Below are 27,612 nucleotides of genomic sequence, written 5' to 3'. Positions count from 1 at the left end.
CTGAAGGACACCACTTGTCATGGATCTCCATCTGGACATCGAACTGTTGACCACTACTCTCTGAACACAACCATCCAACCAACTGCTTATCCACCGAAGAGTCCACGCATCAAATCCATAGTTCTCCAATTTCGACAGAAGGATGACCTTGAAAGGTCTCTTCCAATCCAACCATTCTATGATTTTACAACTCTGTTCTATGATTACACGGTTTGGGAGACTTTAACTTTTGACTCCTCCCCCGTCCCCCTGCAGGGAGCGCGGCCCGGAACCCTCGTGCCGGGGCAGCACGGAAGGGTTTCCGCGCCGGACCGGGGGCACCGCGGGAAGCGGCGCATGGCGGGCTCGGGGCTGCTGGGCCGGCTGTGGAGCCGCCTGCGGGCGGCAGCGACGGGGGGGTCGCTCGGGGCGGCGGCGGCTCCAGCGGCTCCAGGCGGCAGGTAGCGGGGGACTGGGAGGGGCAGGGGCGGGGAGAGCCGGGGGGGCTCGGCCCTTGTGTCACGCCCTGGCCACCCCGTCCCCCCACCTTATCTTCTGGCCTCCCTGTGTCTCCCCCCTACCTTGTCCTCTGGCCACCCGTGTCGTGCCCCCCCCCCCCCCCCCCCGCCCCTTTCCCTTTCCCTTTCCCTTTCCCTTTCCCTTTCCCTTTCTCTTCTGGCCGCCCCGTGTGTCGTCCCCCTTATGGCCGCCCCGTGTTCCCCTTCCCCCTTCTGGCCACTCCTCCGGTCTCCACCGTTTGGAGAGGCCTATGGGTGTAGCGCCTGGAAAACTCGCAGGGGCAAAGGTGGTGGGGCCGCGGGTTCCTTCCGAGGCACTGAGACCATGAGCGTGTGCAGAGGAGGGCAGAGAGGCTGGTGAAAGGTCTGGAGAACAAGTCTTAAGAGGAGTGGCTGAGGGAACTGGGGTTGTTTAGCCTGAAGCAGAGGAGGCCTGAAGAGAGACGTTGTCCTCCACAACTACCTGAAAGGAGGTTGCAGTGAGGTGGTTGTTGATCTCTTGTCTCCTGAGTAACAAGTGATAAGACGAGATGAAATCACCTCAAGTTGTGCCAGGGGAGATTTAGAATGAACATTAGGAAAAAATTCTTTACTAAAAGAGTGGTCAGCCATGGGGACAGGCTGCCCAGGGAAGTGATGGAGTCTGCTTCCCTGGAGGTGTTCAGAACACATGTAGACGTGGCACTTTGGGACGTGGTTTAGTAGCCGCAGTGGTGTTGGGCTAATTGTTGGACTGGATGATCTTAGAGGTGTTTTACAACCTTAATGATTCTATGGTTCTTAGTAATAGTCCCAGCCTGTGTGGGAATTGTAGCAGAACATAGGTATGTGCAACCAAAGCACCTATGCTTTTTATATATGCACCTATGAATGACTCGGCCTACTGTGTTTTGAGTTACCTTGGCCTGCTGTTAGAACCAGCCATGTGCATTTGCTAACTATGTGTTTTGTTGTGCTTGCAAAGGATTGAGGAGCATTCAGGCTTTTCTAAACTCTCACAAAAATTATGCAGTACAGTGAGCTGTTTAGCAGTGAATGTAAATCCAGGGAGTTGTTGGGACTGGAAGGATGCTGAGTGCTTTCTGGTATAGCCTCCTGCTCGCAGTGTGGCCAGCTCTGAGGTCAGATTGGATTGTTCTGGGATTTGTCTCATTAGGCCTTGAGACCGTTCAGTGGACAGAGATTGCACAGTCTCTCTAGGCTGTTCCAGGGTTTGACTGTGCTCAGGCTGAAAATTTTTTCTTTCTGTCAAATCAGAACCCTGTTTTTCAGTTTATACCAATTCTCCTGGCATGGACCTTGGTAAACTGGCCTGGCTCTGTCTTGTCATTAGTGTTCTCACAGGTATTGGAAAGCTGCTTTCAGGTCCCCCCTAAGCCACCTCTTCTCCAAACTAAACTAGCCAACTTACCTCAATTCGCAGGGCAAGTGCTCCAACCCCTATGTTTGTGTACCTCTGCTGGACTTGCTGATTGGACTGGGGACCCAAAACTGGATTTAGTGTTGGAGTTGCTCCCCTGAAGTCAAAATCTATACACTTACAAGAGGTTATTCCATCCCACACATGGGACTTTGTGTTCCTCCTTTATGAATTTCATTGGGTTCCTTGTCTTTTCCGTCTGACTGGCAGAGGGGATGCCCTTGAGCATTATTAGCTCTTCCCTTCAGTTTTATTTGCAAACTTAAGTGTGAACTCATTTCCTCTTACAGATTATTGTTAAAGATATTAAATGGGTCAAGTCTCTGAATAGATTCTTGAAGAACTCTCCTTGTAGCTGGCCTGGTAGAGTACAAACCATTAACTGTGACTTTTTCAGTCTGATGATCCAGCCATTTTTCTCCCCATCTGATAGCCCACCTGACCATGCCATAACTTCCAGCTTGGATAGAAGGATGCCACAGGAGATTGTGGTGAAAGTCTTACTAAAGTTAAACTAAACACCCGCTGCTATCTCTTCATTCATGGATCTGGCTTTTTATATCATAGAAGGAGTGGTTGTTTGATTTGTTGTTGCTTGCTCTCCTTTGGCATATTTCGGAATACTTTAAAAGTTAGGTGAGAGCATGACAGATAACTAGGTGTTGGTCAAGGGTAGCCATGGTGAGTGATGGTGGTTGAATAGTTTGCTAGCATGATTTTGGTCTTTATGACTGTGTACTGTATTACGTAGTATGGATTGCATTATGAACATACATGTTATGAGACATCATTTGAACTGATAAGATACTTAAAACTTTTTCCCACCACTGGAAAGGGGGCAGCTGGGCTTCATAGTCAGGCACATTAACAGTGCGACGTGGTGGCATGAGCATCTTTCCGAAGAGAATGTCGAGTTCCTGAAGAAGATAACTACGGAGGAATCCAAAGCTCAGACAGCCAGCAAGCTGTGCCCTCTGAAAGATGAGCCGTGGCCGCTGAATGAGTGGAAACCAGGTGAGAAAGCGTCTCTTCTGAAATACCAGGTTCACGCTGAAGTTGTTGTTGTGTTGTTGCATTCAGTAATATCAGGTTTCTGTCATGTAAAGCATTCTACTTTTTGCTTTTACCTCAGCCATGCAACACATCCTAGTAAATAAGTAAATGTAATACATTAGTTCTCTAAAAAGCATTTAATAATTGTAGGGTGTTAAGAACCTTGTAAGACCTTCAGTTTTAGTCCAAATCAGCACCTGGCCAGTCCCACTGCTGCAAAGCAACAAGATGATAATCTAAGAATTCATTAAAAAAGACTCCCTAGAAATAAAGTAAATGAACTTGAAAATGTTCTTGTAACTATTACTGGAGTCTGAAGAAAAAGTGTAGTATATAATACATTCCACTTGTGTTTAGTGATTCCAAGTTTTACGGGCTTTATATTGTGTATAAAGGTTTTGAGCCTACAGAGGTGTTGCATCATTTGACAGTGAACAACCACCTGGCAGTCTGTAAATCCATGAGAAGATCCTCAGATGTGACAGTGGAAACTGGAACAAAGAGTAGTTTTCAAACTTTAAAGCATTTATTCCTAATCTTAAGTAAGTTTTTTTTTCATGCCATGAACTGTCATAAGCCCGGCTTAATAGGTTGCCTTTGCTATGGTTACAGTGAAAAAATATGCCAAGGTTAGGAGGAGCCTCTTGCAATAAACTTTTCAATAGTTAGTTTGGCTGTAATATTCTACATGGGTGCTATGTTTTCTATAAAAAATATATGTCTGAAGTATTGATTGTTCTAATCTAAATGGGGAACTAGTTAGTATGTTCTATCGAACACAACTGGAACAGGTAGAACTTTACTACTAGTGGGATTAAAAGCAATGTGCAGGGAATCAGCGATGTTTTCTCTCCTCTTTCAACTCCTTAGGAAAGATCAGAGTTAATGGGACTTTACAAATTATGAGATGAGCTTTTTCTAGTATTAAGTGTGGAGTTGCATCTGTCTTCTGGTTTGATCTACAGATTCCGTCAGAGTTGGTGTTGTTGCGGTGAAACTGGGAATGATGCCAATATGGACCAAGTCAGGAAAAAAGCATGCTGTTACACTACTTAAGGTGAAACAAATCGTGATGAATTTCATCTCCTGTACTGTGTTCAAATTGTTAACCAGAAGTTTCAGGCAAAAGTGAAAGTTATCAGTTGTACAGAGTAGGGAATCCCTAAAGAAAGGAAAGATTTCTTTCAGTCCTGCATAGTATGCTGTGGCTGTTCTCTGTTATATCCCAAACTTTCTAGGAGTAGTCTTCCTTCTGCCTCAACTATTCAAGTGCTGCCGAACTGTGTGTAGTATTACCTAGATGAGGGAAGATGGGAGGCAACATAAAGCTTATTTTGCCACCTGCAGGCACCTTGTTTCACAATGTCTTACCTTGGTTTCTGGGCCTTAGTAGCCCTGAAGCTGCTTCTTCCTGTTTTGTGGCAGCTACTACTGTGATGAAGCTGTTTGCTATCCTGTTTCTGCCATATGATAAACCAGTGCTGTGACGGACATCAAGTTTACAGGGCAAAGGAGCAGGAGGCTTAAATGTGGACTCTTATTGTATGTTGTGCTGCCACATACAGTAGGAATTTTGCAGATCTTGCAGGCAAAAGATGACTGTGAAAGTTTATTTGATTTCTACAGCATTTATGAAAGTGCAGTTTGCAGTCTACTAATATTCCTTTAAGATAAGCCTTTAAGCGTCACACGTTGCCCTACTTGTAGGCTGTGTCTCCTGTCATATTGATACAAATGAAAACAGAGACTGACTTTGTTTCACTTGTTTTGATAATCTCTTACTTTTACTATGAGATGTGTCTCAAAGCATACACATCTGCTTGTACTCAAATAAACACTATTTTTCTTTTCTTAAGGTGCAAGATTGCCACGTTTTAAAATATATTTCAAAGGAAGAGTCTGGTGGAAAATCAGCTAAACTACTTGTTGGAGGCAAAAATGTATCTCCTTTTTCTGTAAGTGAAGCACTTTGGGTGTTTTTCTTAGAATAGTTGTTTCTATTGTGGTTACAGTACAAAAATAGCATAGGTAGATGTCTCTAAAAGATTAATTGGCAGACATACATGCTTTGGAACTGATCTTTTACCGCATGCACCCTTGCTTATTTCCTTAATGCTAATGTTGATTCTTGATTAAGAGAATAATAACAAGAAAAACTTTTTGAAAGTTTTGCCTCTTGATTCTCTAGGAGAGCTGTGAGTTTAGGAAGTTGCTTTGATGTGCAGTATCCCATGCTGATGAAAAGGTCTGAAGGGCCATTAGCAGTGTAGAAACACGCATGTTCCCATGTCCGCAGAGGTGTAGTATGAGACCAGGACTGCAAGATACATGCTTTAATGGCCTGTTGTAAACTCATCCAGGCTCATCAGTGGCTTACTCTTGTACTGTTTTATTAGTTCTGTTTTTTTCCACAGATCTGTTGAGATTTGTTTAATTTGCATGTAGTTTTACTGATGAATAAGTTCAAGACTTAATTTTTCGGGAAGGTAGCTTAGTGATTATAGCTCATCAACAGCGATATCAAAACCACTCATTTGTTTAGACACTCTAAATACCCAGTGTGGGAATCCCAGGCACCTTCATTGACTAAGGTTGTCTAACAGAGCTGACATTCCTTAGGAGTAAAATTAAATTGTAGACCAAGGCAGGAACAAAGCTTTCCCTCAAAGGACTGTGGTTTCTATGATCTGTTATTTCTATAAAACGAACATTTTTCACTTCCTGACACTCATTTGTTTGACTCAGGCAAGTAAAAGATGTAGGGCTCAAGATTATTAAGCAGATTTTTTCCATTGGTTATCCTGGCTTTTTGAGGACATATATTTCCCTTTTTCAAAGAAGGTTGTCCCAAAGCCTCAAAATTAATTTGTGTACTTGTTTTTGCTTTAGTGAAGATAAGGTAATAAGGAGCTTCTTTGTTTTGGTAAATCTGTTGACTTTTATTCTGCTGATTTTGAACAGGGTTATGTTTTAAGGTATCTTTCTTTTATTCAGTGGGCTTATGCTGAGTTTCAGCATCATTGTTTGTACTTTTCAGGTGTCTTTCCTGTTCCTTTAATCCGTTTCTACTTTCCAGGTGTGACATTTTTCCTGAAGAAATCACAGCTGTGTTCTTTCTTTCCTGTTAACTTGGTTTAATACATGCAAGAATCTTGTGAACAATAATTTTCAGGTTATATTATGCACATTAGCCTCCTTACAGTTGATCTTTTCATAAAGATGATGTTAATGGTGATTCAATATATTGTCAGACTATAGGAGGTATATAGAGAAATTCTGTTTAAACTGCTCTTGTGAACTAAGAAAATTTCTTCCAAGTTAGCTCCTCTTAATTTGGTTGAACTTAGACTCATTTAATAAATGAGTCTCGGTTTAATAAAGAATTTAATTAAATATCCTTAAACCTATCTGCAATGAGAACCTGGCCTGAGACTGAACTCTGTGTTATTGTTGTTATCTTCATCATTGTATATAAACTAGATAATTTCTTATAAAGAATTTGGCAGACCTATTCTGAACAATTTTACTTGTTAAGATACTAACAAATTATGTCTTTCTGTGGTTTAGCTGTGGATTTGAATCATTGCTTACCTATATTTATCAGTCTTCTAAGTGTTTCTTTTCTCTCTGAAGTGTCTGAAAGGGAGAGTTAAAGGAAAGCTGAATGATACTGTATTGTATTAGCATAAGCAGTTTATCTTCTGTTAGTTCCTTATAGGAACATTTGTCTTCCTCACATTCCTCACAGCTACTGATTTTTAATTAATTCAATCTAATTATTCCCTCAGTAGTTTTACTAACAAAGAATTTTGTGTATATCTTTTGAGTGTCAAATTCCTCAGTAAATGATAAGGGGTGTTGCATTTTTAGCAAGTTTTTTTTCCGCTTTTAGCTTGGTTGTATGTCGGTCTATTACAAGTGAACAGATTTTTCGTTGCTTTTTTAATAAAAAAAAAATTCTCAGAAGTGCAATTCTGTCAGTGTTCTAACAATTTTTTGCCAAAAATATTATATATGCTTCTCTGAAGTGAGGGCATATCAATTATTTTCCCATAGTACTGGAATATATTGTAGGTCTTTTAAAAAGTAAGAACATCTGAGTATTTGCTCAGTGTTTTCTTCAGTATTGCTTCTTAGGAAAGCTTTGTAAAGACTGCGTGTTCTGTTTATAGAAACACATCTCTGTGACTTGACTGCTTGAGGAAAATTTGATATTGAAGTAGAATGGTGCAAGTCTATAGTAGGACTCTTCAGATGTAAGCAGTTTTCACTCTTTGACCCTCGCTATGCTTTTCTTCAACTCTGGTAGCTCTTTCCAGGCACCCATGCTGAGCACAGAGCTTGTCTTAGGCAGCAGTTTTATATAACAGTGGAAATACAGGATCAATAAGCAGGTATTTAGTAGAAAGGGGATTTCTTTATATTAATTTCTTACATTCTTCCATCCGGTACTTAAAGAATGCCTATAGGAAAGATGAGGACAGACTTTTAGCATGGCTTATTGTGACAGGACAAGGAGTAATGGTTTTAAACCAAGTGAGGGTAGATTTACACTGGATATAAGGAAGGAAAATTTTACAGTGAGGATAGTGAAACACTGGAACAGGTTACCCAGGGAAGTAGTGGAGGGCCCCTCCCTGGAAACATCCAAAGTCAGATTGCATGGGGCTCTGAGCAACCGGATCTAGTTAAAGATGTCCTGCTCACTGCAGGGGTGCTGGACTAAGTGACCTGTAAAGGTCCTTTCCAACCCAAAGTGTTTTATGATTCTATATAGTACTACAGTGTAATACAGTTTTCCTCCATAGATACTTCAAATCTTTGTGGTCTTCAGAGAGATTTTGTATTTAGTTCAGATACGTGTGGGTTTTCTTTAAAAAAAAAAAAATCATCAACTGTTTTAACAAATCATTCAAAAAAAACCCTTTTAACTCTCAAAGACTTTGTATCCACATTTCCTCCTTAAATAAGCACAGATTCATAGTTAAAATTTCTTTTGTCTATCTGAGATCTTCATCATCATTTTCTCTCGTTCTTCACAAAACTTCCTCTCTTCTCCTTACCATTTTAGCAGATTTTTAAAAACAAAAAGAAAGGCAACATGCAGATTTTTCAGAATAAAGTGGGTAACGATTTTAAAGTGATTCACATATTTTTTTCTTAAAATACACAAAATTATTTTTGAGAGAACTGCAAAGAACTTTTGAGAAGTGAACCTCAGAGATGTGACTACCCAAGTGTGACCATGTTGTCAGATGCTTAAATTGCTTTGTAGGAGAATTCATTTGAAGAAAAATCAACTGCATTGCTTTTTTTTTTCCTATGGCTACACTTTTCCTACATCACTGTTCTGTTGCTTAGTATCATGTCAGTGGCCAGGTCTTCTGTGACTTGTTTTGTTTAAAATAGCTGAGAACAATTTTAAGTATTTTTAATCTCATCAGAGTCCTCTAAAAAGAAGAGTTCTTCTTTATAAGTCAGCAGTGCTTGACACTGTACTTGGTATATTTTAAAAATATGTGAATCATAATCTTGTTCTTCATTTTTCCTTTTTGTCCTGAGACTCTAGATTCTCTTCTGTGGGCAGTTTAGCATTTCTAGAAGTTTCTGGAAGACCAGGCTTTATTTCCCTGATTTTGTTAGGTAAATAACTGCTATTTGTGGTGGTGTGGAACTAAGGAATTAGCCGCTTTGAAAAAGACAAAATGCTTTTCAATTACTACAAAACTCTTTGAAAGTCATGAAGAAGCAGCAAGATATTTTACATACATTCTAAATGATCAGTTACCCTTTTGTGATCTTAGAAATCTTCATATCTATTGTTTATGTGATGTAGCTGGTTGACAAAATGCAGACTCAGGAGTTTTAAATTAATTTTATATAGAGTTAAAATGCTAGTCTCAAGATAGAAGTATAGAATGATATATCTTACTCTCTGGGCACTGTTGATGTCCATAATCACTTTCTGTGGTAGGTTGATCCTTGGGTATTTTGTGATCCCTTTTTTTATGGCTGCACTTTGTTACAGAGATCAGAGTCTGCAATGGAAATTTTTAGAGAAGCTGGAGTACCACCGAAGCAGAAACTTACAATGTTTAATGTCACAGATGATGCCCTAGTTAAACCAGGTAATCTTTTTGAGCTACTGAATATTATATGCATAATCATTTAATGTCTGCCACTTCTTGTAGAGCTAAAGCAAGTTAGATGTGTATTTCATTTCTTTTCTATATAAAAATTGCTGAGGTTTTTCTTGGGTTTTCTTTGTCATTGAGCCAAAGAAACTTTTTTCTTGGGGAAAAGCTGGAAAATGGACTTTACCTTTAGGATGTTGAGAAATAGGATTTTTTGTTTTTTCTAGATAGTATGTTTCTGTTACTGAAAAAAGAGGCCTGATGCAAACTAGCTAATAGTGTCTAACCTTGACTCACTTGTTGGGAATAAATATGAATGCAATTACCCCAATGAGATGGGGCACTGAGAATTTTGTGGTAATATTTCTCAGGAAATTGCAGTTTGAGATGTTTTTCTTCTTGATGCCTTGAGAAATAGCACTGATGGCAGTTATATATGGTGTTTTTTCTGGCAGCTGGCAAAGTAAAATGCATTAAAATATGTTGTAACAGATGTTCTCACTAAAAATCAGTATTAGAAGTTCAGAGATATAATGAGAAGTTTTATGTTTTTAAGCTTTTAGCATATGGTATATTTAAATTGCTTTTATTTTGTTCTTTTTGATACTTTTATGTATATCCCAAAGAGTTGTGTAGGGTGGGAAATTCTAATGACTTACATCTTTATTTGCCAGTAGTGAGGGGTTTTGCAAGACCTTTTTAAGACAGTGCAGTAACTGATAAAAATAAAATCTGACATGAAGAGGAAGTCTGGACTGATAGGTGCAAGCAAAAATTTGAGATAAAGCAGAATTGCAAGTATTCAGTATACTAATTTTGCAGTATGTCTGTTATGTTTATAACATCCTTCATGTACATAATTTTTTTTGTCAGTTGCTGCTGACAGGCATCTTGTGCCGGATGTGTATGGATCATATAAATGTAATGTAGAATAATCTGAGAACTTCTATGCTTCAGACTTAGGAAAGATTTACATCTTTTCAGTTTGCATTCATGCAGATTTGAAAATGGCATGCAACTGGATGTGGAAATGAGACAATTAAAATTTCATTTTATTTTTAATTGATGTAGGCTGGAAACTGGTAAAGATGCAGCTGCATTGGTCTTGATATTAAAATTCATTTATAATGAACTATGTTGTCAGTTCTGTTTTTCTTTTGTTGCTAATAAAATAATATTGCACTTGGATTAAAAAAACTAGTGAAGACAAAATAAATCTTTGGTTAAAATTAGAGCTTTGATACTACAGGCACTTAGGGAAATGAATGAAAGTGCAGTCAGGTGAGTGATGTCACTGACTGACAGTAGCGCTGCTTCCACTAAAGGCTGGTGAATAGGTGATTCCCTAGTGGATTAAACTGTATATAGAATCATAGAATAGTTTGGGTTGGAAGGAACCTTAAAGATCATCTAGTTCCAATCCCCCTGGTGTGGCCAGGGACACGTCCCACTAGATCAGGCTGCCCACGACCCCATCAAACCAACTTTTGTCACAGTCTTCGGTTTGGAAATACTGCATGGTAATGAAGAGGAACCTTGCAAAATATAATTTTATTTTTAACCCCATTTTTTAAAGGAAGTGTTTTGTGTATTGTCTTTTTTTTATTTAAACCTTCCACTTCGTGAAGTGCAAGGACTTATAAATGTAGTTTGTTCTGGTTTTTCTGCAAATTTGTTTATTGTGTTTCTTAACCAATAAGCATTTTGGACTTTGTCTCTCTGCGTCTGAAGTGCAACCTATCTGAGTAAAGCCCCGACCCTTCCTTCCCAATCATCTGAAATTGGGCTAGGAACTGCAAAATGTGCTTAAGTAGTAAATACAAAGCATCTGTTTTAGTCTGTGAGGTTTATAAAGAAGAACAAGTGAAATGTGAATCAAAGTAAATTTTCTTTCCTTTCCTGTGATTATAATCTACTCTGGCTGATAATGGCTGGATAGTAATTTGAGGATTTCAGCACTTAGTTGAACACTCTCTCTCTTCTTTTGAAGGCACTCCTTTGTATGCTGCTCACTTCCGCCCAGGGCAGTTCGTGGATGTTACTGGAAAAACGTAAGTCTGATTAAACGTCTATGGTTTGTCTATCAAATAGTGTGGTTGAATTCTCACCCACCCAGCCCCCTACTTTGGCTTGAACTCGTGGCTCACAAAAGGTGAAATACAATTGCAAGGGTAGCAGCAGAAAATAGAAATCTGTTCAGCCATTGGGTCAAAAATACCAAGTTATATCTCTTTGCTGAAGCTTATTTTTTATTTTGAACACAGTAGGTAAATAAATACTATTTGGGCTGTCTGTCCACATGTGTTGTCTGTTGCACATACATGATTAGCGTGGAAGAACGTGACAAACGGCTTGAGAAAGAGGTACTGAAGCTTAGCATGAACAGCATCTGTGGTACCTAGAAGTGGGGAAGAAATGCTGAAAGGCATCAATTCCCAAAAGGAGTGCTTAATTTTGATTTCGTGAAGAGATGTAAAGAGAGATGTATCACCTGAGCAGGAAGATAGTGAATACACTTAGCCAGACAACGGAGCTGTCAAATTCTGGTTTTGTTTATTCTCATGCTTATTATCATGCTCCAGCTCATCTCCTCTGCTAGCAATGGCTAATGATCTTTTACTTTAACGTGGGAGGAATGATTTCCTCTCAGACCACTGTGAATGCCAAATTAGAGCTCAAGTGGTAGAGAGTGTCAAAAGAAAACCTGGCATCTTGCCGGAAAGACTAGTCATGCCTCTTCTGTTACATCCACAATTTCCACTGCCCGAGCGAACTTGTCTCCATATTTCAGGGAAGTATATTTTTGTTGTGTTGTCATATCAAGATAACGTTTTCCATTTGGTGTTTAATTTTTTATGTGATGGAGATTATACCCAACTGGCCTTGTTGAAATATCATCCATTTTAATTGTCTTGCACATGTCTAATACTTGTAAATGTCTAATATTACTCACAGGACTTTGTATATCTGGGGAAAACAACTATGTCAGTACAGCTGAGTAGTTGGTTTTAATCTAGCTACACCTAACTACACTTATGAAGCCACCCTGTTGAGAACAGGAGGACGAGAGTTGACTGGAGTTAGTATTTTTCTACATCAAAATTATGTAATACTTAGATCTGATATGTTACCTGTTCTGCTTCTAAATTGCATTCAGTGAACTGCCTGTAAGAGACAATAGCTTGTTTGCAAAGCAAAGCAAAGCATCGTTAGGAATGTAGTCATTCTATATAGATTGTCACACTTTGTTAATGTAGATAAACTTCATTTTTCTAGAAATATTTCAGCAACTAGGGAAGGGATTTTTGGCTATGTAAGAGATACGGGTAAGCAACCACTGGGTATTGATTTGTATCTTCCTATATGTATTTGAAAATGCTAGCAAGGTAAAAAATAGAATGGGTTCTTGGTCACGTTCAGTGAATCTATCCTATCTTTTAATTCAGTATTTCTGATCTGTTTTCTCCTGATACTTATTTGTTTGATCCTATTTCAGAAATTAGATTTTTGTTTGCACTGCTGATTTTGATAGTATATCACATGTAATCCTACTATACAGATGCCAAACATAAAAGGAGAAGAAAAAGTTCTTTAGCTAAAGAAAAATCTTTTTTTTTTAATCGGGGGTTTTCTAATGATTCCAGTCGTTCCATATCCAGGAATGCTTTAACCTTTTTCTATGACTTATTTGCATTCTGCTTTCTACTTTAATCTGTTTTAGTAATTTTCACTTTCCTGGAATGCTGCATTTATCATATTCCCTTAACTCTTGGGCAAACAAAGTATTTTACTAAATTTCAGTTTTTCTTTGGGTCTTTTACTTTATTCAGTGCATTTTCATCCAGTGTTGCCTAGTTTCATACTTGAATAGGGATTGTTTTTTAATTATTTATGAGAATACTGTATCCATCATTCTTAGTTACTGTACCTGTAAGTACAAATTTCACAATGTCAGAAAAATATCCAAGAAATGCTTCAGTGCAGAGCGAAAAAAGTTATCTTGGGAATGATTGTCATATTGAGCTACAACATTTCAGCTGCGCTGTGAGGGAAAAATGAGAATGTACTTTATGTTAGACCTGTGTTCTGAACACCCTCCCCCCCAAGAGAAGTCAGCTTCTCTCTACTGAACTAAGATGGAACCTGGGAAGCTTTTGTCCACAGGCTGAAATTGCTCTCTAAAGTCCTATTTTCTGAAGTGATGTAGGTACTTGAAAGATCCTAAGCCACAGGGACATTTTTGAAAAGGTACTTAAAGATGTACTTACTGGGTTATGGTAAGGGGACACAGATTGATTTCCTCTTCTTCCTTCGCAACTTCCATCTTCCTGATTCAAACCATTATGGACTTAAAAGACAGTAATTCCTGAAAATGTGCTATCACTGCTAATATATTCGTTAGAAATATTTTTACATGAACATGTGCTTTGGGTTTTTAAGATTGTCGGCAATTTTGTTTTACTGGTGAAAACACTGAAGTGTGCAGTGTTTCGAGTCATATAAATGATGATAGTACTGTTGTTAATGGCATGATTAATTGTAACTATTCCTTTAAAAAGGAATGAAAGAAAACTGAATAGCAAATATAGAGGAATATAAAGGATATTTTAAATTTTTACCAACTTTTAATGAGTCAGTTGAGCGGGATCCTTTTGTACACTTCCTTCTGCCAAGACGTAAGTCAAAAATATACTCCTTAAAAATGAGCAAGTTTTTCGTAGTTATTGTAGCTTGAACAAGCTACTTCCATGACATTTCAGAAGCCTTGGTTAGCATCTTGATTTAGTTACCAAAGTGTAGGGTGTTTTTTTACGACTGTCTGCTTTTAAACTTTCCTTGCAAATGTTTTTGTCAAAGTCTTTTCAAATGTTTTGATTCACTTGTACCTCTGTGAAGAAAAACACTCTTGCAGAAATGAGGTTCAGTTAAAGATGTATGCAGTTTGTTTTTATTTGAAGTCTTGTAATTTGTTCAGCACAGTGTGAGTAGCTTTTAGAGCTCTGACAGTAGGCAGTGTGTCTGCACGCTGTCAGTCTTCTATGGTGTTTATTTTTTTCCTTAGTACTTGTTTTCAGCTGTTTAAAAGCTCGATCCTTAACGTTTTATAGCTGTGTTTAATGACCAGACTTTTCCTTGGTGTTTGAGGTATGCTTCAAAAATGCGTAAAGGCTTAATGCTCTTTTGGGGACACCAGTAAACTTCAGAATTCCTGTGGCTTAACGGTCTGGTTTAGCCCTAGTGTGCTTTGGGCTAAAATATACAGCAGCATACGGAAACACTTCTCTCGCAGGCTGCACTTCTGCAACCTCTTTAAGCTGGCATAGTAGAGGCTGCTGCCCAAAGAGGAGTTAGTGCTCATTCCCACAGAGTTCCTATCGACTTTCTGTTGCTAGTACTGATGTCCTGAGTTATGTGAAGATCAGTGTGAGATAACCTATATTCTTCAGTGGGTTAGTTTTCAGTTGCGTCAGTTGCACATCCTAGTTTTCAGATCAGCTGAGTGAGCTCCTACACTTGTACAAAGATGACCAAAACATGGGGATAGGCAGAGGTGAGATCGTGCCTTACAATTGTAGCTCAGTGTTATATGGAAATGCAGTTGTTGTATTCTTCCATTTTCTGCCTCTTCATGACCCGTTTCCTGAACATTTTGGGAAAAGTTCAGAAATTTTGATGTTCATTTTGGGAACATCAGAAATCTTGCCACTCCAGATTCAAAGCCAACAGTAATTTTGTTTGAAATGTGTCAGTATTAAGTGGCGATTCTGGTGTGTTAGTGGTTTATTTAAGCTTTGCGAGGTTAACAGGATCATCTGAGCTTGAAAGTATGTTCTGTGATTGTCTGAAATTATTTGACTAAGTAGTTGGAATCATTTTCCTCTACAGCACCTAAATAATTGTCGTTTAAATTAGCTGAGTTTGAAGAGTTAGCAGCAAACTAAATTGTTGCTTAAATAAAGTGCTTTATTCCAGTAGCTTTCTAAATGAAAGTTGGCTCATTAGATACTGCCATTTTACTTCTGTCAAACCTGGAAAATGAGGTTTTGTACAAAATTGTGTGATTGACCTGAACAGCTGCTTTCCTGCAGGTGAGAACAGAACAACTGTGTCTAATTAAACTTAATTTTAATTCTGCAGAAAGATTCTTTTGCTTTCATTTAACATTTGTGTGTCTTACTTTTGCATAATGTCATTGCTGCCTGTGGTTCCTTTCTGTGATTCAGGTAGTCATGCTTCAGTGAAGCTAAGTAAAGTAAGCAACTAAATTCCATGTATTGAAGAACATAGTAAGTCTAATAAAGATAGGTCTCATGCATGGATTTTTTTGTTCAAGAATAGTGTTTGATGTTACTGTTGTCGGAACAAATGTAGAGTCTTTGATTCAAGCCAAGACAACAGTTAGAAATTGTCTTATCAAGAAATCACAACAGTGTAAAAAAATGACAAACATTCTACTTCAATGTAGATTCCTGATTATCATATCTCGGATACAGCACATTACTTGATTCTTTCAGAGTGAAATTCAGATATCAGTTTTGTTTAATGTATGGTTCTGGGTTAAGATCCCACTTTGACAAACCTTAATGTCTGAAGTTGCAAATACTATACCTATTAAGAGATTTAGGAGTTGTACTACTTCTTATGAATGTTTTGAGTTTGTTCTAAATCAGAATGGTTTTGTATTTCTTTGTAAAGATTTGACAGACTATAAAGATCAAGATGTTATGGGATATCAGTAGTTTCGGTGGGAAATCAAGGGTTCATTGGACGCACTGTTAAATTAAATTGTGATGCAGATCATCATAAGGAAAGTAACTCCAGGAAAGATGTGTGTTTAGTTGATATCTTTTATACGTAGGTTGGCTAATGTGAAATTACATAGAACAGTGTATATAATATACTAAAAATAATATGTAAATATATAGTTTGTGTAAAATAGTATGTATTGTAACTACTTGAACAGCATGCACCTTAAGTGCTGTTCTTGGTTTATGTAAGATGAATATGAGTTTAGAAAGCATTTTGCATTTCATACAGAAGAATGTAAAATCTTTGCATTAGAAATACAGATAGTTTTTGAGTCATGGCAAATTTATTCATAAAAGGTTTTGCATATAGTAGAGGCATCCACCATTTGTCTGAGAACAGATCACAGTCACATCAAGGTGGATTTAGGTTGGAAAAACACTATTCTAGAATGCTCTCAGCAGTGAGATATATTTTGGTGACTATAGTAAGAACATTTCAGATGTTGGAGATTTGTTTTCATATTCCAGTAGACAGGCATATGAGAATTTTCAGGTTTAGCAGAGTGCTCTTTTTTTAGTGTGCCCATACTTTCTATGAATTTCGTAAGGCTTCAGTATTGTAAAGCCTGAGTTGTTTTTCACTGGAAAATACTTGTGTGATTCGAAAGACCAAAAAGCAGATGAATGTGGTCTATTGCATAGATCATTAAACTAGCAACTGTCTTATGATATAGTCACATCTTTTTGAAGATATGGTATTTGAAAAATTAAACTTTCTTTCAAAATGTAGCTCTTACAAATATTAACTTTATTATAGTTTTATGTTTTATTAAAAAGTACAACTTACAGTATTCTAAATTGTTCATGTCTAAAAATTAACAATCTAAATGAAACATTGACATGGTTTCATGACATCAAGGATTTATGCTTCTTGATTTAAGTTGACAGGACCATTTTCTTCTGAAATGGTAGCTTTCGATGGTTGTATGGTTTTCTCTGAATTGCAAGTACATTTCTGCAGCTGAAGAATTAATCATGCCCCCAGTCTGCTTGCTCTGGTAGCTGCACAGCCGTTATGCAACGCACTTGCAGTTGGTTTTGGAGAGTTTGCTAATTCCATCTTCCAGCTAGAGATGCCCGAAGTCTGCTTGGAAAACATGGCCAATAGTAGAAAGTTTTAAAGAAATAAATAGCATTTTGGCAGATCAGATAGAAGTTTTCCTATAGCTTAGTTTCTGCTACAGAAATGTTAGAGTTACTAATCCCTCAGCAATCTGCAAACGTAGAAAAAGACAAATTTTGAGCCTCTATTGAAGTAGGAGTATTTTTCAAACCTTTTTTTACAACTATCAGTTATTGTTACTGCAAGATTTTAAAAATAAGGTGATTAATGAGATAGTAGTGTAACTGCTGGCCTTGACAGACTGTCATGCTGGTGACAAACACTTGCAAGACTGGTTTACTGGCAAGCCAAAGGAACATACCACAACTTTAATCATGTTCTAGCATTTCCTTAGTTAGTTGTAGGAAAGGAGACAAAAAACGTCATTAGTTTCTAACCAGTGATTTTGATTTCAAACAATTAGGTATCCTCCTTCTGTGCCAAATTTAATTGAAATTGACCGCTAGGTTCAGAGTAGGGAAAAGAATAACAAAGAGGTGGACGCCATGATTGTACAAGTCTTCTTTCCTTGCGGTTTTATGGTTTTAGGGAGTCTTTCCATTGGTTTTGACTGTAGTTTGAGTTGCTCTAGGGAACTGGGCCAGCAATCAGAGGAGAAATATTCAAATTTCAATAGGAAAGAATCTAGGGTTTTTTGAATGTTGGTATTTTCACACTTGTATATTTTCTCTTGTTTTTAATGGTAATGCTTTTCTCATCAGAGTAGTCGGCAAAATATCATCCAGATATATACAGCGGGCTTATACCTAGTTTTCTTTTCCTATGTTTGACGGGAAGTTTCTAATGCTTGAACGAAGAGGACCGTGATGTTGCCAAACGCATTAGCAGAGAAAGGATTTCTCTGAATTGGAGGAAAAGGATCATCTTGTTAAATTACTTAAATAGTAGTGCAGTCATAAACACTGTATTCAGACTTTTCCTTTTGGAAGCAGACAATGCTGGTTTAAACACATACTTTAGTTGGCTTTTCTTCTGTGCAATGGTAAAGCAATTTTTTCCTATTGAGTCTGTTCCTGCAGTGAAGAGAGAACTCCAAAGCCAGTAATGCTATCATATTCCTCAAAGATTAAGGCATGGGCTCTGAAAGTATGTTTTATTCGCTGTTGCCTTTTAGACTTCACTTGTCAAATGAGTACAGATCAAAAGAATTAAGTGTTTTTGCTACACATAAAACTGTTTTCAGATGATAAGTCTGTTGTAGTTTGGAAAAGAAACATTCCTTGGTTTATTTTTATGCTAGTGCAAGCAGCTGTCTCCTTGTTCTCTTGATGCTTAGGACCTGTCATTAAGTTTTGACATGTGTTATTGTACAGTTCCTTTTTATTTGAGCATTTTTATTGGGGTTTTTGTTTCTTCTGGTGTCCACTTGGTGAAAGCTTCATTATGGTACAATATGTTGAGGACCATCACAGCAATGAGCATTACATGTTAGTCTTTTTGCCCATTTCACTCTCTTCTGGTGCTTCTTATTCTCTAGAGCAACATTTTATGTATTGCAGTAGTGTATGTGTCTAGTGTAAAATACAGATTATTTTTGTTTTAAAATGTTCTCTCTGCCGAACTTTGCTAAAGGTAAAAAGATCATGAGTTTGACTGAATTTAATGGTTATTGCTAAAAATCTTAAGTCTGACTAACCTAGGCTTGTTTCTAAATTATTTTTCTTTTCAGGATTGGTAAAGGATTTCAAGGTGTCATGAAGAGGTGGGGGTTTAAAGGCCAGCCTGCGAGCCACGGGCAGACAAAAACTCACAGACGTCCTGGAGCATTATCTACCAATGTGAGGATTCTTATTTCCTGTTTAAACATTTTTCGTTATTTTTAGAACTGCTTACTAAAAATGAAAAATTTCACAATATCTGGCTGTTACCATCTGCTCTGTGATAGCAGAGAATTCCAGCTATTTCAAAGGAAGCTCAGAAACCGGCACAGTGAGAAGTGCAGATACCTTGGTCGCTTATGCCTCTGTTTATGAATGTTCTATATTGCTGTTAAGTGAGCAAACATATTGTAGCTGAGCACATTGTGATATTTTGTATTATAGCTGAGAGAAATACTCTTAATACTTCAAAGGGAGATCTAAGAATCTTTTATCACAGCATTTATGGATTGGAAGGGATTTACTTGTTAGTTAAACGGTAGCTATTATGCTATCCTTTGGAACCCCAGTTGCATTTATCACCATGTTTGCCTTGTGCAGAACTCTGTCATTCCCAAAATAGTTTGTCGGGTTCTTAGCATTTTTAAGCTAGTAAAGAGTAATATTTTCTAAGTTTTATGCTATAAACGATATTAGTTTAAAAGCTTTGGGGCAAATGCATTTTAAAACTTCATCCCTATAAAGATTGCACAGCATTTAGGCCCAACTAAGAGGGATTTTTCAAACTAGCTTCCTTATACAGAATTAAGACCACCTGAGTCACAGTACTGAATCTGAATTGTCTGTAATTTTCTTGGAGAAATTAAAATAAGAATTGAAAAAGGATTAAAAATGCTTAAGACAATACTAAAAGCAAAAAGACATCAAACAACAAAGTTTGAGTAATTGAGACTGTAAAAGCATACAGTACTGATTTGTAGTCCTTCATTTCAACTGGGAATTGAATTCTACTCCTGGCACTGTTTTCTCTGAAGACTGAAGAACATAAATATTTTAACATTCAAAACTTTGTCTTATCAGATGGTATTATTCATCTTTACAAAATAACCCCCCTTTACTTTTCCATAAATTGGAATTTCCTGTGCAGTAACACTGCATATAATTTCACAAAGTATGTAAAATGAGAAATAGAATTGGAAATAGGTGTGATGAAAAGGAAACAAGATGAAAGTATGCCATAGGAGAAAAACAAGGCCTTGATTTTTATTTTCTCGTCTGATCTTGACCACCTCAGCTATTTTAGTTACTTTGCATTCTTCAATACAGAGTCATGTCCCTAGAACTTTATTGCAGTTGATTCCCTGAAATCATGACTATCACCTAAGTTAAAAAAAATACTTCATTAATAATAGAGTGATAGAGGTGACTCAGACAAATCCCCAGGTAACACTGCAGAACTGAAAATTACGGTACTTATTCCTGCCTTGCCTTTTCCACCATTGTTTTCCCAGTTATACCCAGCCAAACAAAAATGGGATAGAGACTAAGCAGTAGCAGGGGAGGTAATTAAAAATTCTATTCTCAAAAATACATACTTTGAAAAGATCTGGTTTACATCAGTATAAATCTCATGTATTAGGGAGGGGGGAGGAAAAGCTACAGTATGTGTTAATTTTGGCAGCTTTCCAGGGCAGGACTGCTCTGAAGTTCTATGGTAATATCCACAAGTAGTTTAGGAAGGGTGCCAGTTGCTGTGGTCTGTGGTGTGTTTGAGAGTCTTGTGTTGACAGGAGTTATAGAAAAAAATATTTTCTTGTTTTTCACTAAGTGAAAATGTAGTATTTTCAATATTAAATATTTTCAACATTGGAAATACCAGCATATTTTCTTTCCTGCTGCTCTTGAGTTTGTAGCTGTACCTCTTGCAATTATGCTGTTTTTTGGCCCTGTTCTTATCTAGAAAGCTGCCAAAGTTTATCGTGGAAAGAAAATGCCTGGTAAAATGGGTAACATCTATAGGACATCTTTCGGATTAAAGGTGAGTTCTGAGTGTACTAGAATGTATATAAAGTGATTGCAGTGCCAAGCAATGGACTTAGCCATGTAGCTTTGTCTTCGTGTCTTGTGTGTTGGAATTGGGACAGGTGCATCTTGATGTAAGCAAGCTGCGGAGACAAGAGCAGCAAATGTGTGTTTCTGTCTTCTTTTGGGTTACAGATAAGTTACCCGAACTCCCTTTGCCTATGTGCAGTCCCTGGGGATTGGGATTTCAGGTGTTACTTCTGTATCTGATGTGTTTTTCAGTGTCCCTTGACTTCTGCCTTTGAAGTGGGAAAACAGCGTGGCTGTTGGTGACCTTCAGTTAATGTTTTATGCCTATTCCACTTGTTCAAACCCAGCCCAGATCTGAGTTGCTTGAAGTCTTAACTTTGCTTTCATGTACAAAAAGGAGATTAGAGTTTCTGTCTAGGTTCTGATGAGTACATAGCTGCAGCAGTTCCTGGGCTATTACAGCTACTGTTCTCTGTCTCTGAAGGCAGTCTGTGCAGTTTGCATGGAAAATATATTAACCTCTAGTTTGTAAAAAAATGTGCATCTGCTGCCGCTCTCTGCTAACTAAAATCAGCGTTTCATAACATAAAACATGCATGTTCAGATGACCACCTCATAGGATAATAAGAAATTTAACAAATGCTTGTAGTAACATTGTCATGAGCGTATATGTTTTAATTTGTCACCTCTGATGTTTTTCAAGAGCTGTTTCTGTTAGAGGGAAAAGAGAATTGGGAGCTTCAGCTGGCATTATGCTGAATGAGAGGATGCTTTACCCAATATAGCCTGATCACAAGCCCTTCAATACTGTTTAATAGGTCCTGCATTTGAAAGTTATGTGTGACTGAATTGTGGCCGCTTGAGATTTCTGTAGAACGTTCTTTTCCCTCCAGACTACCACGTCCAGTTAATCAGTTTGTGCTTTGCTGTTTTAGTGTTGGTAGAACTGGGAATGGTCTGTAAAATGAGTTTAATATCTGGGTTTTTTTCTATCTTGTAGGTGTGGAGGATAAACACAAAACATGATATTATTTATGTGAATGGGTCTGTTCCAGGTCACACAAATTGTCTGGTGAAGGTATGTTTGCTAGTTTAAACTTACTGATATTAGTGACTCGGAAGCTCTCTCCAATTCTCTTCTTATAAAAGGAAAAACATTGGTTGAATGCAATCTTCTTTTCTCCAGAGTCCCATCTTGTACCATTGAATTAAAGGTCAATAGGAGTAGTTCTGTGAAAGAGTGCATTTAATAGGGGCAGTGGGTCACCAGTTACACTAAATGGCTCATTCTTAGCTTTGCACTGGGGTTGTACACCTGCGCAGACTGTGATAATCCACCACAGTCACTGTAACCCTGTGGTAAGTGTCTCAGGGCTGGGTCTGTCTCCTTTTAACACAAACTTGAGTGAATAGCACAATGGTGGGATTTTCAGAATGTTATTTAAGGGCTGTATTTATGAACAGAAATACACAGCAAGCACTGCTTTAATGATTGTCCAAAACATTTCCAGTTACCTTTCCAAGGAGCAGCCGAGGTACAGGAGGAAACATAAAAGGGCTTATAAGAAAGAAAGGGAAAAATTTTTAGCAGGGCCTGTAGCAATAGGACCGGGGATAACATTTTTAAATTAAAAGACAAGAAGTTTAGACTAGATATTAGGAAGAAATTTGTTGCACTGAGGGTGGTGAAACACTGAAGCAGGTTGCCCAAAGAGGTGGTAGGTAGATGCCCTGTCCCTGGAAACACTCAAGTAACCTCTTCTAGTTGAAGGTGTTCCTGTTCATTGCAGAGGGGTTGAACTATATGACCTTCATTGTGCCTTCCAATCCAAACCATTCTATGATTCTACATCTACAAGATATAGAATCTGTATTGATTGTATTTGCTAGCTGGTTATGTATGAAACCGTTTCAAATCATAGTTACCTGCCTGAAAATTCCAATTATCTTCAAGTACGCATTTTGACATGCACGTTTCAGAATTGCAGCTAATTCCATTACTAGAAATGAGATTTGAGGATCCATGGGAAGAATGAGATATTTCATCCCTTAGAGCTCTTTGATTAAGGTAATACAGTATTTGAAAGATCTTGATCAGTGCACTCCATGCTCAGACTTTCATGGCTTTCTAGTAAGAAATAATCCAGTAATCCTGTTTTGAGATGAAGGTACAGTAGTAGGTATTATTACTGTTGGGAAATATATACTGTTCATTCCACTAAGTGTCTGCCTATGCTTAGGTAGAACTAATGTCTGGGGGATGTGGATTCTTCTGTCTGAGCTCAAAAAATAGAATATCGCATAATATTTTTCTCTTGTGTGTGGCTCCTAAGAGGAAGGGATTGGTGTTTGATACCCACTCTGTGTTGCTTGGTAACCATTAAAAACTCAGTGCACCTTAAAGCATATATTTATTTTGTATGTTATGTATTTTTGGAAACAGTGTATCAGCACTGTATCCAGACAGAGATGAAGCGCTATAATTTTTCATGTTTCGTTTTCAGCAGAAAAAGCGCACAATAGTAGGATTGATGGATTCCTGGTTTAATTAGAAATCAGTTTTCATTTGGTATTGCACACTGAGGCATGCATGCAAATAACTGACATAAGTAATGTTTCTAGCCAACTGGAAACCTCAAAAAAAGCTTACTTTAGCATAGATTTCTTTCTCAATGACAAGGTCTAATAAAACTAAGGAACTTTAGTGTTACTCTGGAATGTATGGAATTTTTCTGTTGTAAGAGTAACATTGCAGATTGAGCATCTGTAACTTACTGTGTGGTGCCTATCAAGATATCCTACCTCAGGTAATAACCCATTTATTTTGGTGTATCTTAGATTACAAGGCATAGAGTTACTGTCTGTGGTGTTGATTTTCTAGAAAAAAAGACTCGTTTTTCCTTTTAGAAGCTTTTGACCCTTGATTTCTCTTCAGTCATTCAAGAGAGAAGCACAAGACTAATTCCCTTTCTAAATAGATACTTTATAATGGAAGAGATTCTAATATGATATAATACAGGATGTTATAGTTTCTATTTTATAATGTTTTAGACCTGTCTTAATTTTAAGACATTTGATTTTCTTGCACATTCAATGTTGATGACTTTGAATATATGACTTTTCATGAAACCAGAAATTCTGGCAAACCTATGTAACCCTTAGAGAAGACTTTAGTAGTTTGCAGTTACTTCTTTTGTATCACACTTGCCAATATTACTGTCTGCGTTTCTAGGTGCTGATGCCAGAGTTGAATTATCCCTAGCTCAAACTAGAGATGTGCAGGAATAGTGTTATGCCTTGACTTCTTTTGTGTTCCCTGTCTGATGGCTTGGGCACCATAGTATAGTTGTTTGAAGGTTTTTTGTTGTTGGTGGTGGTGGGGGGGTTGTGACTAAATAAGGCTGGTCAGAAAAATAAGGCTGGACAGAAATGAATATAGTTCTTGAATTCAGTTTTCTGTCGAGCTTCAAAAATGGCATACAATCAGAGCTAGGTAATGTGTAATACCTGAGGAGATAATTTGTAACATTTTCTATATTTAAACACATTTTCCTTTTTAACATCCAACTTGCATTCTTTGCTGTGGGTGCTAACACAGCCTGAAGCCCTGTTAAACTGCAAATGTGAATTGTGACTTAAGCATCAAGTTTTGGTGCCTTCTGAGAAGTCTGGATGGGGCACAGTGAAACAATCACACTCCTCTGGAAGCAACAATGGTCTGTTGAAAATGTTTCATGAGAATCTTCTTTAAGAATTCTCCTTATCACACAAGAGGCACTATCTGCAAAATGCCACTTGAGATTAAAATGTAAAATGCAATGTTAAGGCTGAACAGAAATCTTACTTTTATTTAGATAAACTAATACAGGACAAAGATTAGGCTGTTGGGTTTGCCTTCAGTTAAGTGTAGATGTCTTGCTCCAAAGTCTTATGACAAGAAGTTGTTCTAAGAAAAGGGAAAAAAATTAAATTCCTTTCACTCTCCAGGTGTCCCAAACTGCCTGTAATGACTCAGCCTGTATGTAACAGCACATGTTATTTCGTTATGAGCATAACACAAAATAACAAAATGTTGACATGAATATGATTTGAATAAAATGCATATGAAATATAAATAAGTTATCAGAAATCAAATTATGTATTATCTTCCTAATATTATCGTAACTTGTGTGGGGACTACGGGGGGGTGTGCTTTTGACAACAAAGGCTAATGACATGTAATAGAATTAGGGAGTAAAATAGAAAGGAGCAAGGGAAATAATAGGTAACTGGCAAAGTATTTAAAACATGGTTTCATCTAGAAAAAGAAACAATGGCAGCATATTGAAAGGGAAGAATGACTTCTCAGCTTCAGCAGTTCAGATGGCACTGTTGAAGCTATCTGACTGTTTTTTCTGAACTCACTCCTGCTGGGTCACAATTATCTTACGTGAGGTTTTTGTTCAACTAAGAAGCTTTTTGTTCTTTAAAAGTGCACCCAAAAAAAAAAAAGAGAAAGAGCTTATCTTCTTTATGGTAAAATTTTGTCAAATCTATTTGTCCTTTTTTTTTTTTTAATTCAGTTGAGTATAGTGACTGAAAGGGAATATTACAGGTCAGGAGGAAGATCATATGTAACCATGTAGAAATGAAGAATTCAATTTTAAGTTAAATTTCATCCCTTGAGAATTTGTAGCTCTTTTTTTCTTCAGAGATAGCACAGCTTTCTATCTTCTACTGCAGACAAACTGCTTTTCACTGATAATTCTAGCTACTAATTTTCTTCAGATATTGGAATTTCAGGAGATAGATTTTAAATCTTTTCACATGGACAGAGGTCAGTAAAGGAAAGTTATTTCTCTGTAGCACTACAATTCTTGGAAGTTAACTTTTTTAAAAGCTCAGAATATGGGTACGGATTCCTGGGTGAAGAATTCTAGATGCTTGAATCTGCTGTCACTGAATAGCTCTGCAGTAGGCAGAAGGACTAAGTACAGCACATGCAGATAACTTTGCAAAATTAGTTGCCATAATTAGTTTGTATTGTTAAGACAAAACTTGTTTTGGTTGTTGAAGAGATGATGACATTGCATAATATAACTTGATATGTCATATAGGAAAGTACTGTGAGATATAAACAGTTTAAACAAAACATACTAATTCACTTTTAATAACGTTTTAAAATACTGAGGAATGAATTAATAAGAGTAGGTTTTGATTCTCCCACAGTATGATACAGGTGATAAATTCACTCTGATTGTTTTTGTTTTGCTGTTTTGGGTTTTTTTTTCCTTCTCAGACTCCTTAATGACAGGTACAAGATGTTAAATTCAGTAGCTGGGGTTGGTATTAAAGTAAGTGGTGATTATACGTGGAATGAACAAGTGTAATGTGAATGCTGTTGGGTTTTTTCCTTATGTAATGCAAGTTGAGTTCTTTAATTTCTGTTGTTAACACTGTCTCAAAGTCTTCTGGAAGATTTGTTAACGCCACGCTTCCCCCTCCTGCTTTTTAGGTCAAAGACAGCAAATTGCCTACTTACAAGGAACAAAATAAAAACCCTCCATTCCCTACGTTTTTTGCTGATGGAGATGAAAAACTACCAGAAGACTTGTATGATGAGGAGATGTTCCAGTTCACAGATCCATCTGTCACATATACATAATGTTCTTCACATCTTTGAAAAAACATAATTTTGTTATTTTCACAAACCTTGCAATGCTGTTTGAGAGTAAACCTATGAACTGCAGTCTGATCAACTGACTTGAACACTTCAGGTATTGCCATTTTGGTCAGGTAATAAGATTTACCACTGTCAACTGCAATCTGTAAAGCAGCAAGTGAATCTTAAGGGCAGGTTGTAAAGACCACCAAACTTGTTTATCCACAGTGGTCTCTTGTTTGGTGTTTCAGGCTGTAAAAAGTTATCTGTTGCTGAAAAACTGTTGCTTTGAAGATGGTTCCATTTACTTTTCTGAATGCTACCAAACTTTCTATTTCTCTTTTGTGGAAGGTATGCTGGCCAACTCATAATCCAAAAAAACTTTCAGATCTGCTTTGACATCTGGGGGGGATGGATAAATCAGATGTGAGTCCAACTTCGTGAAGAATAATCCAAAATAAAACAGGAAAATACATTGCTCTGTAGCAGCATGAGCTTGTTTTGTTTACTTCTTTTCACCAGAGCTCTTTCTCTCCTTTTGCTTTAACATCATGTTGAGTTTAATGTAGCAGGTACCCACCAAATTTTCCAAAGGAAGGGTGATGCCAACCACTGTCTGTCTCTTCAGCAAGTACTGGCAGTGTATATGATGAGGGGGTGTTTGGATGGGAACTGTTCAGTTACAAAGCAGCACTAAGACTGCAGTGGCCACCTGTTTGTTGCCTTCACTGACAACTTGTTGTGAACTGGGATGAAGAGGATCCCTCCTTACGTTCTCTCTGGAGAAATATCTCCCCATCTACAGTTGTCTCTATATTGGATTCTTATGCTGTTACAGGACAGCTATTACAAAGAAAACAGGTTAAATATGAAGGATTTGTCTTGATAATGATGAGTATTTTTCTTCTACCCCACTTTTCAATAATAGCTAGAATCAATACATTTCTGTTGGGTTTCATCTTGTATGATTTAAGTCTGATCTTCTGAACACTGTAAATCCTCTCACATAGGGAAGCAGGTACCTGCGTAACTGTCAGTGCCATCTGACGCTTACTTACAAGACCTACAGTAGTTCAGGAATGCGCGTATACTAAGCTACCATTAATAGTTTAGCAGTGCTGTCTACTTATCTTTGCAGCTTCGTCACAAGGCACCAAATAACCAAAGTAAAGAGGTTTCTGAAGACCTTACTAATACTACCTAATTCAAAAGGTGATGTCCTTGTCATTATGGTGTCTGCTGTCACAGAAGATGTCTTTTGTAATAGCTTCACATTCTATCTTAA

At 37.6% G+C, this 27,612-nt stretch overlaps 1 protein-coding gene across 1 annotated transcript; it reads left to right on the top strand.

Moving 5' to 3' along the window:
* The first annotated feature begins 320 nt into the window (after positions 1-320).
* MRPL3 (mitochondrial ribosomal protein L3) lies at positions 321-26,977 on the top strand. Its single transcript, XM_054060159.1, has 10 exons — positions 321-440; positions 2,753-2,931; positions 3,936-4,027; positions 4,827-4,925; positions 8,999-9,098; positions 11,095-11,155; positions 18,706-18,814; positions 20,595-20,672; positions 21,687-21,764; positions 26,181-26,977. The coding sequence occupies exons 1-10, from the start codon at positions 337-339 to the stop codon at positions 26,328-26,330; spliced, it is 1,050 nt and encodes a 349-aa protein (XP_053916134.1). The 5' UTR covers positions 321-336; the 3' UTR covers positions 26,331-26,977.
* Positions 26,978-27,612: the final 635 nt, after the last annotated feature.

The sequence above is a fragment of the Cuculus canorus genome, chromosome 2, assembly GCF_017976375.1.
Source record: "Cuculus canorus isolate bCucCan1 chromosome 2, bCucCan1.pri, whole genome shotgun sequence".
NCBI lineage: Eukaryota > Metazoa > Chordata > Aves > Cuculiformes > Cuculidae > Cuculus > Cuculus canorus.
The sequence above is the reverse complement of the archived record's forward strand: the minus strand, read 5'-3'. Positions and strand labels throughout refer to the sequence as shown.

What these genes read in the sequence shown, in the direction of transcription:
- MRPL3 (XM_054060159.1), top strand. Translation starts at nt 337, where the DNA reads ATGGCGGGCTCGGGGCTGCTGGGCCGGCTGTGGAGCCGCCTGCGGGCG. An exon ending in CTGGAGCATTATCTACCAAT is followed by an intron (nt 18,815 to 20,594) that starts GTGAGGATTCTT and finishes GTTCTTATCTAG; the next exon opens with AAAGCTGCCAAAGTTTATCG. An exon ending in GGACATCTTTCGGATTAAAG is followed by an intron (nt 20,673 to 21,686) that starts GTGAGTTCTGAG and finishes TCTATCTTGTAG; the next exon opens with GTGTGGAGGATAAACACAAA.